This window comes from Triturus cristatus, chromosome 5_1 (genome assembly GCF_964204655.1).
Source record: "Triturus cristatus chromosome 5_1, aTriCri1.1, whole genome shotgun sequence".
Taxonomy (NCBI): Eukaryota; Metazoa; Chordata; class Amphibia; order Caudata; family Salamandridae; genus Triturus; species Triturus cristatus.
The window spans coordinates 256,368,614-256,385,662 of record NC_140587.1 but is presented as its reverse complement, the minus strand read 5'-3'; the positions used below and the strand labels follow the sequence as shown (position 1 = coordinate 256,385,662).

General features: G+C 43.4%; 1 protein-coding gene across 2 annotated transcripts in view; it reads right to left on the bottom strand.

The window, feature by feature from the left end:
• Positions 1 to 17,049, bottom strand: part of NDRG1 (N-myc downstream regulated 1) — a 177,944-nt gene that overhangs the window by 54,816 nt on the left and 106,079 nt on the right. For both annotated transcript variants that reach the window (XM_085604884.1, XM_085604885.1), the window contains one exon: positions 7,526 to 7,631. In XM_085604884.1, coding sequence (XP_085461010.1) covers positions 7,526 to 7,631 — 106 coding nt within the window. The remainder of the gene's footprint in view (positions 1 to 7,525; positions 7,632 to 17,049) is intronic.

Below are 17,049 nucleotides of genomic sequence, written 5' to 3'. Positions count from 1 at the left end.
CTTTTCTGAAGCCATATTGCATTATTTTAGTTGGATATTTTGTTTCTTGAAATATCCGGATTGATTCTTTACTGTGCATCTTAAATTTTATCTTTGGATCAATTCCGTCTGATTCTTAGGAACTCCCCATAGGGATTCTCCACTTCAAGTTTGGTGGGTGAAAACTTTGTGCATGAAGTAATGCATTAGTTGCAGTCGTTTTCTGATGCAAGATTGTATAATTTCATTCGTTTTGTGTCTAAGTTATGCAAGTTTCACTGATGTTATAAGTCAGCTTTACTTTTTACGAATTCTCATTCAGGTTATAAAAAAAAGACTTTTTTTGTTCCGTCCCAAACAATAAACATATCAATGATAAATTGCAACTACAGTGTTAGAAATGAGTTTTCTGGTTGGCTAGGGTATGCACCTAAGCCTGGCAGAACCCACCACTCTTGTCAGAGCAAATAAGTTACACATCAAAGATATCCCGTGGACACCCTCTTGGTAGCTTGGCAAAAGCAGTCTTGCTTATCCCAGAGGCAGTGTGTAAAACCTTTGAGCAATACACCAGTTACACAATAAATGAACCACAAAAGGAGACGCCATACAAAGTTCTATAAAAATATAGAGTACATTAAACTTACACCAGGCCAAAACGACATAAACCAATAGTTACTATGCCAACTAGGCAATTGTCAAAACCTCACAATGCGTGCACTAAGAGAATGACTGCTATGTTGCAAACATTATGAAAATCTTTACTGTGCATACTATACAGGCATATTATATAGTATTCGTTATCCTAAACAGGGCACGGCAAATCAAAATACATCAATATATCAGGACTAGTGATGCAACAGATAATGGAATATGAACACACGAATCATAACCATTGTGCATATTATGCAAATCCTGTAACAGTATTTGTGATCCTTATAATGCAAGGCATAAAAAGACATATGTGATAGCATCTGGGCAAAAATGCAGTAGTCTAGTTATGGCAAGAACACAAATCACCCTAAAACTATAGGGCACAGTGCATCTGTGCTCCTATTAGGTATTATGCGGGAATATGCGATGTTACATCGCATGCGGTACAATACATGCGATTACAACACAGTTGTTACAATGACCGTGTTGTTACAACGTATTATGCGGTACCTTAGATTCCCAACGTAGGATACAGGGACACCTGCACTCCTACCTTCATTATGGGAATTGTGGGCTGTTGAGGTTTCCTTCCGTCCTGAAAACAAAATTTAGTCCCCACAGGCATGTGCTACTACGGGGGGGACCAAGTAGAATTCAACAAAGACCTCACTGGGTCCCCCCGCTTGAAGAACGGTCAAGGCAGCTACCGTGAACACGCGTTGCAGCTACTACAACTTAGGGAAGCTCAGCCCCTGGTAAGGCAACAACATAGGCCCATGAAATGTCCCAAGCTCCCACATCCACAGAACTGCTCAGCCGCCATTCCTTGGGAAAATGGGACAGGCTGTGACAGAGCGTGGGGTGGTCTCACACCTCCCCAAGCCCCCACCAGCCTCACAATTCCATCATCCATGAGGCCTGTGTAATCGGGATCCGGACACCTCGAGGACTCCTCAGTGGAGAAACAGTGCGGCGACAGCTTTGTTGGGAGAGCTCCCCTAGACAGGGGGCCCCTCTCGGCAGTACACGTGCGACCGGTCTTCTCCAGTAGGCCTCTCGTTGATGCTGCGGCCCTCCAGCCGGGAGGGGGGGGGGGGGGGCCTTGCAAAGGGCTTTCTCCGGGCCGATGATGTTGTGGTCTACAGGGGGCATGTGCCTCTGCACGGCAAATGCCTCCGAACTGCATGTCGTGGTCTCCCTTTCCTGGGAGGGGAGTGCGCCAAGCGAATATTTGTAGTAATTTCAAAAAGTAGGAAGCACTCCAAATGCACTTCTTGTCACGCCGTTTACAAAGGAGAAAAACGCTCAGTCGCGCTAGCTCTGCCCACAGCAGGTAAAATCAAGCACTGGAGAGTTGCCAGGAATCCTCTTGAACCCTTCACAATAACAGGGGGAGTGGAGACAAGTCAACAGGCCCCTGGAGAGCACTGGAGGCACGAGAGCAGAGGACATGCAACAGGCCAGCACATAAGGATCCTTGTAGCAGTCCTTCTTGCAGCCCAGCAGGCCACCGGTCAGGACAACAAGTTAAGTTCAATGGCAGTTCTTCCTGGAAGCACAGCAATTCCTTCTGGCAATGTGCAGTCTGTAGAGACAGCAGCATCTGGTTACAAGTTCACACGGTGTCTAAACTCATGGGGTCAGAGCCCCTGAACTTCTACTCAAAATGTCTTTGAACGGGGAGTACCTGAAAAGAAACCTTACAAGTGCACAACTCCCCTTTTCAATTCAGCCCTAGCTATAGATGTACAGTAGGGGGTAAACAAGCCCTTTGTGGGAGGGCAGGACACAGCCTATACAAAAGTAAGTGTGCCCCACCTCCCTCTCTCCCAGCCCAGAAGACTATTCAATATGCAGATGCAACCCTGTTACAACCAACCCTCCCTGTGTGATGGCTGTCTGGAAAGTACACACAGTGTAGCTGTCAACCAGGCCTAAACGTGGATTGGAGTCAGGTTGCAAAGCACAGAGTCATAAGCACAGAGAAATTTCCACTTTCTAAAAGTGGCATTTCTACAATCGTAATTAAAACTCACCTACACCAATAAGAAGGATTTATCACCAGTATTCCGAACATTCCAAATTACCACTTAAGTACCTATAAGGTATTTCCCAACACCAGCCTATGAGAGAAGTAGGACTCAACAGTGAGAAACCAAATAGGGTGTTTTTCACTACCACGACATGCCACAGAATAAAGGCACATGTTCTAATTTTTACGTACACAGTACCCTGCCCAACGGGATACCTAGGGCCTCCCTTAGGGGTGACCTATATTTAGTAAAGTGGGTGTTTCAGGCTTGGCAAATAACTTTCGATGCAAAGTCGATGTGGCAGTAAACTGCACATGCAGGTCCTGCAGTGGCAGGCCTGAGACAGGTTTGAAAGGCTATTATTGTGGGTGGCGCAAGCAGTACTGCAGGTCCACTAGTAGCATTTCATTTACAGGGCCTGGGTATAGAGAATAATACTATACAATGGACTTGCAGGTAAATTAAATATGCCAAACTGATGTAAACCAATCACACCATGTTTAGAGGAGAGAGAGCACATGCACTTTAGCACTGGTTGGGAGGGGTTAAGTGCCCAGAGTTCTAAAACCAACAAAAAGTCAGAAAAATACAGGAAGGCAAAACGTTTGGGGATAACCCTGCAAAAAGGGCCAGGACCAACACACATGTGTTTTACATACACATTATCGGGTGAACATGCCACTTGCTGTCTATGAGGACAGAACTGAATGGTGCCTAATTGGAAGGACACAAATTCTTCTTTAACCCCTTCAGTGCCACGCCCTTTCCCCGCCCTGTGCCGACCGTTACATTAGCGGGCGGGGTTCATGACGAGCTGGACTCGTCATGGGCACAGCGCAACCGCGGCCCATGACGAGTCCAGCTCGTCATGGGCACTGAAGAGGTTAAGACGCCTTGCCTATCTAACTACATTCTTTTTATTTCCATCTTAAAAAGGAGGATGAAAAAGAGGATTTTCATTTTTTTTTCTATTTGGAATTTAAGTAAGACAATATTGCCTTTACATGATTGTTTCAAAATGTATTTGGTAGAAAATGGTCTACGAAGTAACTTTTCAAAATCTCGGGTGGACATTTTCGTATTTAAGAATACTAAAGAAAATCAGACGATGGAAAAATAAAAAATTAAGGCTGCGTTCAAAGAATCACATCTGAAGATAAATAGAAATTCATGTGATTTTAGTTGGAACAATTGACTATGATCACATCTAATGCTTTTGTAAACTCATACAAGTGTAATGTTCAGTACAACCCTTTGAGATGAATTTTAGTGATGGTGTGTCTGGGACTGCCATGCTTTCAGTGAGAGGAGACACGTTCCAAAAACACAATTTAGGCTACTGTAATGGACTGTCATGCCTTTGCGGCAAGGTTTATGAACTTGGTATCCAATATAGCCTTAGAGCCGACGTAGCGGGCTCTACCGTCCATTAAAGGCCTGCTCCAGCAGGGAGCGGTCCTTTAATGGCTGCTAGAGGCCGCTAAGGAGGGCTTCAAGTCTATTCGAACATTCCACCTCTAGAGGGTAGAATGTTCTCATTTGTAAAACAAAGGCCTCATGGAGCCTGAGGGAGTTGAAATCCCCTCAGGCTCTTTGAGGCCTTTGTTCACAAACATTGGAATGTTGGTGCTCTGGGCTTCTACCACCCTGTAGAAGCCCGGAGCATTCCACTGTCTTCAAAGGAGCACTCAACATTCCAATGTTCTAATATAGCAAATAATTCTTGTACCAGCACAAACCGGAGGTGAATGTAAGTAAAAATAATGTGCTTTGAAAGTTCCTCTGCAATAGTAAATAATAAAAAAAATGAAAAAAAAAAAAAAGGTGAGGAGCAATTAGTTTTTTAAATTGCATCAATTATTCGACCAATATAGACGTAGTGTAAATGTAATTAATTTACAACAGCCTTTCTGAAATATGGCTCGGATTAGCAATAATTATGCAGAGTTCTAGCTTACTGTACTGCTGCCCCTTTGCTTATACACAAGGCATGCCCCATATGCAAAGAAGAAAAGAAAAAAACATTCAATCTCTCCAATGCACTACTCTGTCCCACACCCTATACCTCTCTCAATATATCCTCTACCTCCACTCGCACTCCTGCCAAACCTCATTCTACTACTATCATCTCTAAAAGAACCCTTTGACACTTTCCTAGTCTACCCCTCCTGGCTCACCCCAACCCTCATTCTAAAACCCTTTGTAAATTCTTCCCTCATGTACCACTCCTTTGACTCATCCTGTACATCTTTTACTACTATGATCTCCCTAATCCCTTTCTGGAGACACTTCCCTCCTCCATATCGCCTTTACAGTGGCGGCTCATTCATTGGGGCATTGCCCCACTGCTTTCTCGCAGTGCGAGAAGGCAGAAACATAAAACGGTAAAAGTACCAGTTTATGTTTCTGCTTCTCGCACTGCAAGAAAACAGAAGAACCTGGCTGGGGGCAGGCGGGTGGGCGGTCCTGCTCGAGGGCAGGAGGGAGTGGCTTGCCCACTGTTGTGGGTAATGACAGTTTGGTCGGCCCCAGGGCTGACCAACCCAGTCATGCGCACTCTCCCTTTTTCTGTATGTAGGATGCTGCATGCAGCCTACATAGGGAAAATGGCCCGGCTGGGGCACTCTCCGCTGTGCCTCACCAATCACAACACTGCCATTGCAGGAGGAGGGAGGCTGCCTAAAACATGCCAGGAGCAGCAGGCACTGAGGCGGCAGCTCGTGATGAGGTCGCGGAACTGGAGGAAGGTAAGTTTTTCTATTTTTTAAGATGACTGTCCCACTTCTCTGCCCCTCCCTCGCCCCCCCCCCCCCCCACACTCCGCACAAACCCATCTGCCAGTTTTGCTGGCCATAACTGAATTAATCCATGCCTGGTTAGATTACCTTCCCCAATGTACTCGTGTCCTCAGATACGTTCCTGGGCCCGATCGATCATGAGTCACGGATTCTTGTAATCTGGTTTCTTTTAGTGTACAGCTCTGACTGAAAAAGATGGCAAGGCTTTTTCTGATGACAAGTTCATACTAACACTCATTTGTTAAAGGCGTTTTGTGTCGGTATTCGAAAGGACGCTTCCTGAGTTGACCTTTTATGTGAGTTAAATATGCTGTAGAGCTGGTCATTGATAACTATATGGTGACAGCCCGCAGGGTTTACTCTCAGATCGCTAACACTTTCAGACGTAGCACTTTCTACGGTTCTGCTACAGTTATTTATATCCAGCTTCATTTTCATTTTTCTTTTCCTATACATTTTCAATTCCTTAGCCAACCGCAAATACTGTTGGGTTTGAGAGCGTACAGAAGCCGAGAAGCGCTCGCCATAGTGGGAAAGCCCCAGACCTGCATTTGGGCTGTCAGGGAAAGGTCTCAGTTCAGGTACTCGATACCTGCCGTGTGACCCTGAGCAGATCACATTCTGTCAAGAGTGGCGCCCTCGCTCACCTGTTCATTAGCATCAGTCATGAGTCTGTCTGCAGCATGCTTGTGGCACAGGGTGCCTCTCACTGGTTGTACAGACACGTGGGGTAGAGTGCTCATAGTCTGTGGAGTGCATGTGAAGCTGCATGCAGAGAGCAGGGTGTATGTTGGGCCTGTATGTGTGTACTTGTTTCACTGCATATAGAAATTCATCTTGGATGGCTGACAAAATGGACAATTTAAGTGATCCTGCTTAGATTCTTTGTTGCTTAGGAAAGCCAATACAACCTCCTCAGGCCTCCACTTGGAAGTGAGCTGGACTCCTGTGGCTGGAGTGCGCAGGGCGACACACAACTTTGAAGTGCAGAGACTCCCCCGGCATCTTCCTGCTTCCTTCATTACTCCGTGTCATTACTGCAGACAGTTAGGTGGAGTTGTTTGGTAGGAATGGCGCTTTGTCTCATCTGCACGCCAAAGGCCATGTCCACCCTCTTGCTCATTCGGTTGTTTAACACTTGAAAACAGGTAGACCATCACAAACTGAATTTTATGTTGCTTTTCGCAGCGCTGCCACGTGCCTGTGGGAAATGTGACGACATTTGTTATTCTGGCTTTTCAGACAAAAGTATGTCGCCGTTTGAGACTTGTAGCTTTATTTTTAACCCCTAGTAGGGGTTCCCAAATCCAGCAAAGTTACTTTGGTTAAAAAGTCAGAATTGATCAGAGGGGTTACATAAGACATGCTGACACTTGTACATGTTAGCTTGTGGTTCTATCCAATATGATTAAGAATAGTTGTGCTACTGCGGTACCAGTAAATGGCTGTTCATTTTAGTTCCATATTCCCAGAGCATTCTCATTATGTGTCAAATTTCTATAAGGTTTCTTAACTCCCTCAACTCTAAACAGTAGTACTGACTGAGCTGTTCTTCACACCTTCTGGTTTGCTTGAAAATGCACCATTTGCCCACTCTTTTTAAAACAAATTCCCGTAGGTGGTTCAGGCTCGCTCGCTACGCTCGCCGTAGTGAAGTACAACAATTATTTTACGACTCCCCACTTTCAAATGTCCCCAGCCGCCACTGCTATACTCATTCCAAACCTGATCTTACTACTAAGATCTCCCATATAACACCTTCTAGACTCTTCCCTCTTCTATCCCTCCATTATCCTATTGAATCCAACTAAGAGACTCATATGTCCAGCCCTCAAATTAATTCATATTTCCCTATATTAATTCACCACTAATCCTTTGGGGTCCGAAGTAGCGTTCTACACACCGAAAAGCACTTCCACGCCTCGTCAGGAGTGGTGAGCGCTATATAAATACAATGCAATAGCAACATTGTTTCGCTTAGGGCTGTAAATCACGCCCTTAAGAGTAAGCACGTTCTGCACTTGGTTTTCTAGAACTACTGCATGCACAGAGAACACTTACGATTGAGTCCTATATCGTGGTATGTCAAGATCACAGGTCTGTTAACCTTTGGGGTCCCACACATTGTAACATGGAGGATTCCATGTGCCGTCTCAATGCTTTGCTCCTGTAGGGAAAAACAGAGAATTGGTTAAAAAAGAAAAAAAGAAATTGGAATCCCATGACAAACATTTTCAATGATTCATTAAGCTTTTAAACGCATAAGCATTTTGTTCATAACACTTAACTATTATGTCGACTTTAAAGTCTTCTGGAAATAATTAAGCTCTTACTGCAGTAGCTTTAGTAAAGGCTCTCAATTCAAAACAGTGTGGGGATATCGCCACCTTGTGGACAATACTGCAACCATAGATCAATGTTCGCAAGTTTGAGATGCAGTGACAACCATCTCATGCAAATGAAAACACCTGGGGCCCGATTCACAGAACTAACTTAAGACAAAATCCTAAACTTACTACCATTTTGGTATTCACAGAAGATACTTACTCATTTCGGTATTCACAGAAGTTAGGAGTCCTAACTTTAGGACTCCTAAATGCCTTCTGTGAATACCGAAAGCCTTAAAATTAGGATTTTTCTCAATTTAGTAGTCCTAAGTTTAGGACTCCTAACTTTAGGACTCCTAAATGCCTTCTGTGACTATCGAAAGCCTTAACATTAGGATTTTTCTCAGTTTAGTAGTAGTATAGTTAGGACTCCTAACTTTAGGACTCCTAAATGCCTTCTGTGAATACCGAAAGTCTTAAAATTAGGATTTTTCTCAATTTAGTAGTCCTAAATCTAAACTTAGGACTACTAAATTGAGAAAAATCCTAATTTTAAGACTTTCGGTATTCACAGAAGGCATTTAGGAGTCCTAAAGTTAGGAGTCCTAACTATACTACTACTAAACTGCGAAAAATCCTAATTTTAAGACTTTCGGTATTCACAGAAGGCATTTAGGAGTCCTAAAGTTAGGACTCCTAACTTCTGTGAATACCGAAATGAGTAAGTGCCTTCTGTGAATACCAAAATGAGTAAGTGCCTTCTGTGAATACCAAAATGGTAGTAAGTTTAGGATTTTGTCTTAAGTTAGTTCTGTGAATCGGGCCCTTGGGCACTACTCTCCCACACCAACACCTCCTTCTAACCTCCAGTTACCAGGCATGACATGTTTTCGACCCCAGAATAGCCACGAACATGTCGGACCCAGAAATACTGCGCATTTTAACGCGTGCATATCCCGATGTGGAAAATGTCCGCTAGAACGTTCGGGACTTGTGTGTTCCGGCGCCCAGTGAAACTGAATGAGGCAGGGCGTCGCGACAAACCAGGAAGTGGGGAGGGCAGAGAGGAGGCTGGCTATATGGTCATATGGCGGGGTGTCCAGATGCTACGACGTTTCCCAGCGGTAAGAAACGCTGATTAAATCCTCCTAGGCCGTCTTCTTACACGACCATCTGCCATCTCTATTTTACCAAGATCCAACGAGCATGGAGAGACCCAAACATTTTTCTTAAAACAAAACAAAATCACACAAACACACATGCACACATTCAGACAAAATGCATACAGATGGACGCATCAAGGCACTACTGTAAAGAAATCCATCCTCCATTCAGCAGCTCGCTTCATTTCAGGGTCTAAACGAAGCGACCACTCACTCCTATCTTGTCCTCTCTTCGATGGCTTCCGATCGAGGCAAGATCCATTTACAAAACTGCCTGAATCACACACAAAGAAAGCCTTGCACACGTCCTCCCCTCATTACCTGGCAAATAAATTGAAATTGTCCGGAGACTCTCGACCCTCTCGCAATGCGGAAAAGGTTCTGCTTGAACCCCCCCGCCCCCCGTTTTCAAAAGGGAAAGATCGATGGCGCAATCCTTCTCAGGCAATGCAGTGAGAATCTGGAACTCACTCCCCCCCCATTGCTCCGTGCCACCTCCTCTACCCGGATCTTCAAATCTGATCTCAAATCTCTTCTCTTCCAAAGACACTTTCAGAACTAATACTTTCATTCTCAGACCCCTCTTGGAAGTTCGCTCTTCATTGTAAATTTGTATTTTTTCCAGTACATTCCTCACCCCTGCGTGCTGTGTTGGATTGTGTGTTTGTGTACCCTTCATTTTTAGACTCCCGTTTTTCTTTGTAATGTTCTATTTTGTACCACTTTTCTCTTGTAACGTAACTAGCTCTATTGTACAGCGCTCTGACACCTTCAGGTAATGTCCTCGCTTTATAAAAATGCACTAAATAAATAAATAGGGACAGCTCCGCACACAGACCAACTGCACCGGACACAGGCAACATACTAAGAGGCCCGGAGTACATTAAGGACACACCTCGGCTGAAAGAAGATTCAGGCGGTCTTGACTGGATCCACAAAGGAGTAACCTGGGCGCACATCAGAATCAAGCAAAGATGAGGCGGCACTAACGCAACAGCCCACCCCAACATTCTAAATTTCCAACTCTGTAAGAAATAGAACCCCATGGTAAAAAGTGTGAGCTAGACAATTTGTTAGGATTACTTCCATTTTGCAAGTGCAGCATTGGCTACGCCGAAAAAACTCTGTGACCAGTTTACAGTGTGGGTGACTGGTTTACAAAGCATTGGCGTCAGTTACTCATCACACATAGCAAAGACTATAGTGCTGCCAGGTAGGCCCGTTTGAAAATGCAACTCTACACTTTTATTGATCCCAAATATCCTTAGGATCCTAGGGCCCGATTCACAGAACTAACTTAAGACAAAATCCTAATCTTACTACCATTTCGGTATTCACAGAAGGCGCTTACTCATTTCGGTATTCACAGAAGTTAGGAGTCCTAACTTTACTACTACTAAACTGAGAAAAATCCTAATATTAAGACTTTCGGTATTCACAGAAGGCATTTAGGACTCCTAACTTTTGTGAATACCGAAATTAGTTAGTGCCTTCTGTGAATACCAAAATGGTAGTAAGTTTAGGATTTTGTCTTAAGTTAGTTCTGTGAATCGGGCCCAATGCATCTCTGCAGACCTATTCAACAGCGACCTTTAGAGCATGGCTCTATTTTCTATTCTCTTAGTCTACCACTCATGTTCGTGCATTTAGGCATCAACTAAACGTTTTTTGCTTTTATAATTTCTTTAAATGGGTCTTTGTGATGGTACAGACTTGTTCAAGCTGTTCGATGTTATGCATTCCTTATTCACTGGACTTGGTACCTACTCTACTTTTATAATAGGACGTGCAGTGGCACAGTAGTTGTCATGATGACGTCTGTCTCAATATAATAAGTCATCCAATGTCTAGATATTTTGAATTTTTCTCCCAATAGCAAATAGATTTATCTTTAGCTCGTTCTAGTGCACGAACAATAAAAGTGTTCCCAGGAATGTTCTTCCTTCACTACACTGCTGAGTGGCTTGGCTCTGGGGTCCTACACTCGTGGGAGGAGAGTTGCCATTTTGGACTCTAGGGCTGAGAGACCTGTACAGCGCGTTTCCTACTCTACATAGTAATAAACCGACAGCAGGTTAAAGTTTGGAAGCCGTAAACAGCGGTTCGCTTCTCTGTAGTGTCACATGAAAACTACTCAGCAGAATCATGCCAATCTGAGAATGTACTCAAAAGGGCACATCCCAGATGGCCCACGTGTTTTGTTCTTGTTGAGTTGGCAAATGTTACGTTTGCGCGATGGATGAATGAAGATTTGTACTGTCGATGAGCGGGTGGGGGGAATCGAACATAAAAGTTAATAATTGCAGCACTGAATACATAGGTTTAATTGTGCCTTAAACCACTGGTCTTTTCCCTATGCGCAATCCTGAGAAAGTCCCTTTTGTTAGTAATTTCGTGGTTCATTCAGTTGCAGTTAGCAGTGTAGTAACAGCGAATGCCAGATCGTTGCTGGTCTATAAGGTTCAGATGCCATATTGGCGACTTCTGAACAGCACTCACAATCCTATCATGCCTTGCGATTTCCATAAAATCTGAAATATTGAAAGACATTTTGCAATAGAATTGATGTTTATCGTCCAATTTATTACTAACGAAATAAATCAAAAATGTGGTAGAGAATTAGAAAAATGAACCAATGGTTTAAATATGTGAAAATAATCATTAAAAAGACAACGAGGCCACCTTTTTGGCTCCTTACGCCTCAGGCTATGTGAGACCTGCAAACTATCAGCGATTCAGTTGTCCCATAGCCACTTTGTCAGCTCACTTAGACGAAGATTTACTTACCACCAGTATACGTTCACTCCTATGCCCTGCTTTTCCCCAAATGTGTGCACTCCATCGAACTGATCCACAGCAGGTTAAGATCATTGCCGGCATGTGGCCCAGACAAGTACCTTCCCCAAATTAATGCTTTCCACCGATGATCTTTAATAAGTTCAAATCAACACCATGTGGCCCAGATGAGCTACTCCACTCAGGCAGAGTGAAGTTGCGCCCACTCATTTTAAGTAAAGTAAAAAAAAAAAAATACAGAATGAGAAAATGACAAAGTGTATTCGGAATATAAACAGCCTGGCCTGCTTAGCTCCAGAGAAGAGCTGAGGCAATGCTGCGAATGAAGCCTGAATATCACCCAGCATTTGGATTTAAAAGTACATTTCATTCCAGTATTGTAGAAAAGTTCAATTTAAGACAGTTAGTGGAACTCTAAACTTGGCCGTGGTCAATAAATTATTTAGGTTCGAATTTCACAGATTAACAGCATGCCCACCATGTACACTTCACTTGAGACATTTTTAGGAATTCTATGATCAATTAATTATTTCAAGGCTGACGATCAATATATTCTGGATATAAATTATGTTTTGAAATCATTTGAATAATTTGAGTAACCTGGGAAAGACTGAAGTGATATGGAAATAGCAGAAATCTTGAATGCAACTTATGTACTAAAAATGTAACCTAAAGAAAAATCGTCAAGTGGTATAAAAGATTGCTCAGCGCCATCAAGTACACCAATACAATGGTAATTAACAAATGGTACAACTACTAAAAACTGGAAGATGCCCTCAAACTTGGCGCATAAAGAATTCTAAAAAGCGCTTTATGTTGGTGTTGCCAATGCAGCTGTAAGCATGACCTATGGTTTACGATAAGCTTATAGTGGGTTTTGGCTCAGGCTACTTCAACCATTGGCTTATTGGCATCAGTCACTCTCAGCCATTAGCTTTACACATCAGCTGGGTCATAGACCAGACGGGTAAAGTATTCCTCTTAATGTCATGCTATTGGCTGTTTAGTGTATCCTTCTGCCTCCGATGGAGCGCCTGCAGTGTACACTGCAAAGCAGGAGGACTATTTTACATCTAAAAAGTCTAATCAACCATTCTTTGTCCTCACATTAAGTGTGTCTTTTATACAGAAAGAAATCTTTTCTGCAGTAGGGTTTTATTTAATAATTTGGTGAGGATGAATGTGAGAAATACCCTAACATGGACTTCAGATTACTTTAACACATTAAGATGGGAATCTTGGTTGCGCCATCCTGATGCGATAAACTGGAAGGCGTAGGAGATTCATCCAGGTTTATCCGCGGGCACTTGATCAAATCCCAATTTTTTTTTTTAAAAAGGACAGATGCAGAATTATAATACAGGCTCTTACATTTCTGCATTTGCTACTATCTTTTTCTAAATAGAAACAAATGTGGAACTTTAATGGAGGTTCCAGAGCTACAGGGCGTTCATTTTTGTCCTCCTATTTCTAGGTGAGAGGAAGTCTGGGTCTTGCAGCGGACGGATCTGAAAATAAACAGGGTTAATTTTTTTTAAATAACGCTTGACGCTTTGTACTGCGGTGCCCACCATCATGGACCTTTTCTGCTGCAACAGCCGATTAATTAAAATGAACTTTGCCCCCAAAGAGACTTTGAGTACAAAATACACTGCTGCCTGATAGGATTCTATCAGCATGCACCACTGCCAATACCACACCACTATCACCCCCACCAACACCGTCACTAATCCACCTACACCAATAGCACCATCAATATTACTATTAATATCACCAACAATAACAGTAGTGCCATCAATATCAACAATAATCCAGTATCAATACCACACCACTATCACTCCCACCAAGACCACGCAGTCACTAATCCACCAACACCAAACCACCATCAACACTAATATAACCAACAATAACAGCAGTACAATCAACCAGAACACCAGTACTGCCATTATCAGTACCACACCACTATAACTCCCAACAAGACCACGCAGTCACTAATCCACCAACACCAAAACCACCATCAACACTAATAATATAACCAACAATAGCAGCAGTACCATCGACCATGACACCTGTACTGCCATTATCAGTACCACACCACTATCACTCCCACCAAGATCACACGGTCATTAATCCATCAACACCACCATGAATAACACTTATCACCCACCAGCAACAACAGCAACACCATCAACAATAATAAAAGTGCTGCCAATACCACACCATTACATTACCATACCACCAATGCCAGTAGTACCCCACACACTAATGTACCTGGAAAGAAAGGCAACAAAACTGACACTGTTGCATTGGTCTTTAAAATCGGACACAAACAAACATTTGAATAATAAAGCAATATTGAACAGTATCATTTTTAATTTAGCGCAGGGTCGAAAACTTTGTTCCACTGCCAACTAGTGGGGCACCTGGATGACTATTTAAGCCTTATACCAACCGAGAGTTTTGAGAGGGAATTTCTTGCATGTCCACATGATTCGGGATTCAGCTCTTGTTTCGGCTACGACATTCGTCCTCAGACAATATCTATTCACACATTACATCTTTCATTTCTGCATTTGCAGTTAGCAGCTGTCCTTTGTTTTAATGAGATAACGGCATGTGTTGAACATTCCTATAGGATTCATTCGGTAGATTACCAGTGGGTCCTCAACCCTCTTAGCACTGAACAAGTGACCACCACACAGGCTTGTGCACATAACTAAAAAATAAGCTGTAGATTCTGTCTCACATTCGGCTTGCACTTTGTCTCTTGATGGTGGTATCATTGCTTAATTTGAGCCTGTGGTCTCTGGTGCTCGGCACCAGCACTTAATTGTCAACACCGGCGCTTACAGCACAAGCTCGACCCAAAGGTATTGGAGAGCTTTTCATGAGCACCAGTTAGACACATTCATTTTTGGTAGGCACGGGGAGATTAAGATATTTGCCCAGAATCACAGGATGTTGAGCCTACGCCGAGACTCGAACCTGGTTCCCCAGCTCCAAAGTTGGCAGCTCTGGCCGTTACGCCACATCTTCGCCCCACTTGTAGGGTTTTATGGTTAGTAGTTAGTTCTGCTATAGGTGGCGCTAATAGGAGCAATGGGCTGGTGCAAGCTGTCACCTGACGAGAGGCCCAGCACTTATCTTTTCACAAATTAACCACCGGGTGGTATCATGTGTGCCTTGCAGTGATACCAGCTGAACGTCCGGAGATTTACTTCTGCATTGTGGCACAAAGGTACCAGAGGCTGTGGAGCACAGCAGCACAGGTAGCAGCCAAAACTCTTTGGATTCCTCTCTGGACTTCCTGTCTCCTCGCCTTTGACACACTGCCCCCCTAGCTCAATTTGGTTGCTGCCGGATTCTCTGGCTATATGCAGTCATTTTCATGGCTACTGGTTGGTTGGCAGCAGGACAGGTTATTTGGTGCAGTGTGAGTGGTATGGGCTTCTCTCTAGTGTGCAATGTATAAAATGAATGTGGTATCGGTTTTAGCAGTATTAGATTGTGTACTCTTTGCTGTATCCTGAAGCCCTCCTGCCTGCACTGTATTCTAGTTAGAGAGGCCCTTTGTTAACTGCACTTTAAACTAAGCACTTCATTTGGCACTTTGCAATTGTATTTGCACATTTTACGCTAACCTTTTCATCTGGGTGGTGAAGTTAGTGGATGCCTGATGTGTCATATTTGGCAACTGGCGAGTTAAGCTTAGGGTTTTGCTGTGCACGTTGAACTGATAAGCCAGTGTTGTACCCTGCCACCGGTCTGGGCCGGCTGCCACTTTACAGCTTAGCCCGGCTTCACCGATACTTAAGTACATACAATGCGTCACGAACATGCTGGTTAATCTTGTGAATTGGGAGAATGTGTCAGATTAACACTGAGTGAACACAGTTCGCCAAGTGTAGAGCTGGCTTCAAAATAGAAGGCCATTGCTAGAGGCTAATGAAAAGGGAGAAGGGGACACCATTTGTGAAGCACTCTCTTCGGAAGTAGACACAACTAACCAGCTCTACCTATGAAGGTTATGGAGGAAAACCATCCTAGATTGTCTAACCCATCCAAGACCTTCTCTAACCAAGTTTTAAGCAGTTTCCTACAGCTCCAGAAAACATTGCTTTAACTTGAAACTGTATAATTCAGGAAATTGATCCGAAAAATAAGCCGGATAAATTGAAGGAAGCATCTGTTTTCTTTGGGCTATCTAGCAAGCAAATGCCATTTATTGCCAATATTTGCAAACAAATGCTTGTCATAGCCAAATATTGTATAGCTTAAAGAAAATTGTAGAAGATTTATGTTGGAGTGATATTGAGCCGATCTCAGTCTTGCGTGTTGATTTTTCACTTCTGAACGATTGCATATCGAATTGATCCGAGAATGTTCATGTTAATAAAAACGGAGTGATCTTGGCCAAACTAAAGGAGAAACTGAGGCTTTGCCAGAGATCTATTTTGAGGGGCGCGATTGATGGGGCAACCAAGTAGTGATAATCAAAGCCATTTTAAGAATGGATTCCAGCATCCGGGGGATGCGGGAAAAATACCTTTGGAGGATCTCTAACGAGCACAAGTGGAATGTAACATCTATGAGAATGTAAGGAGTGAGTTAAGTTAATAAACAGAAAAGCACATGAATTGTGGCTAATTTGGTCCAAAAGTCTACGTGGAAAAAAAATGCAAGAAAATGAAGATAAAGGGCAAATAGACAACCCTGGTGCATCTCATTCCACAGTTTTAGTACTGTCCATCGTGAAAATATATATGGGTATTTGTTGCGGTCTCTTTTGATTTGTAATTCTACAGACAGGGCAGCACATTATGTTTAGGAAAGGTACAGAAGTTAGAGAAGTTGGGAGCATTAATGAAGCCTCAGACACAAAATGCAGCTGCAGAGCCAACAGAGAGCGCTGCAAAGACCGGCAATTCTAACATGGCCTCACGAGGAGGTCTTGGCAGACAAGTTCAGAGGCTGTTCAGCTCACTTGGCTGGCGTGCCCACCGAGGCTGGGAGTGACCAGCCAACAGACTACATTTCTAGGGTGGTTCCAGAATTGTTTACCTTTCCCACCTGTTGATTGGAGGCTCATTGATCCCAATTTGCTGGCCTGAGCATTGCTTTTGTAGTGGCCTTTCCCCTATTTAAATCCTGCAGCTGTAGCATCACAAAGGAAATGAGCCCGATGGAAAGCGAAGGTTTTTCCAAACAGTTGTTACTAGGGCAGCAACCTGACCGATTACATCCAATACAGGAGCAGAATGCTTAAGAGAGAAAGTAGGACATATCTTCACATCAGAGA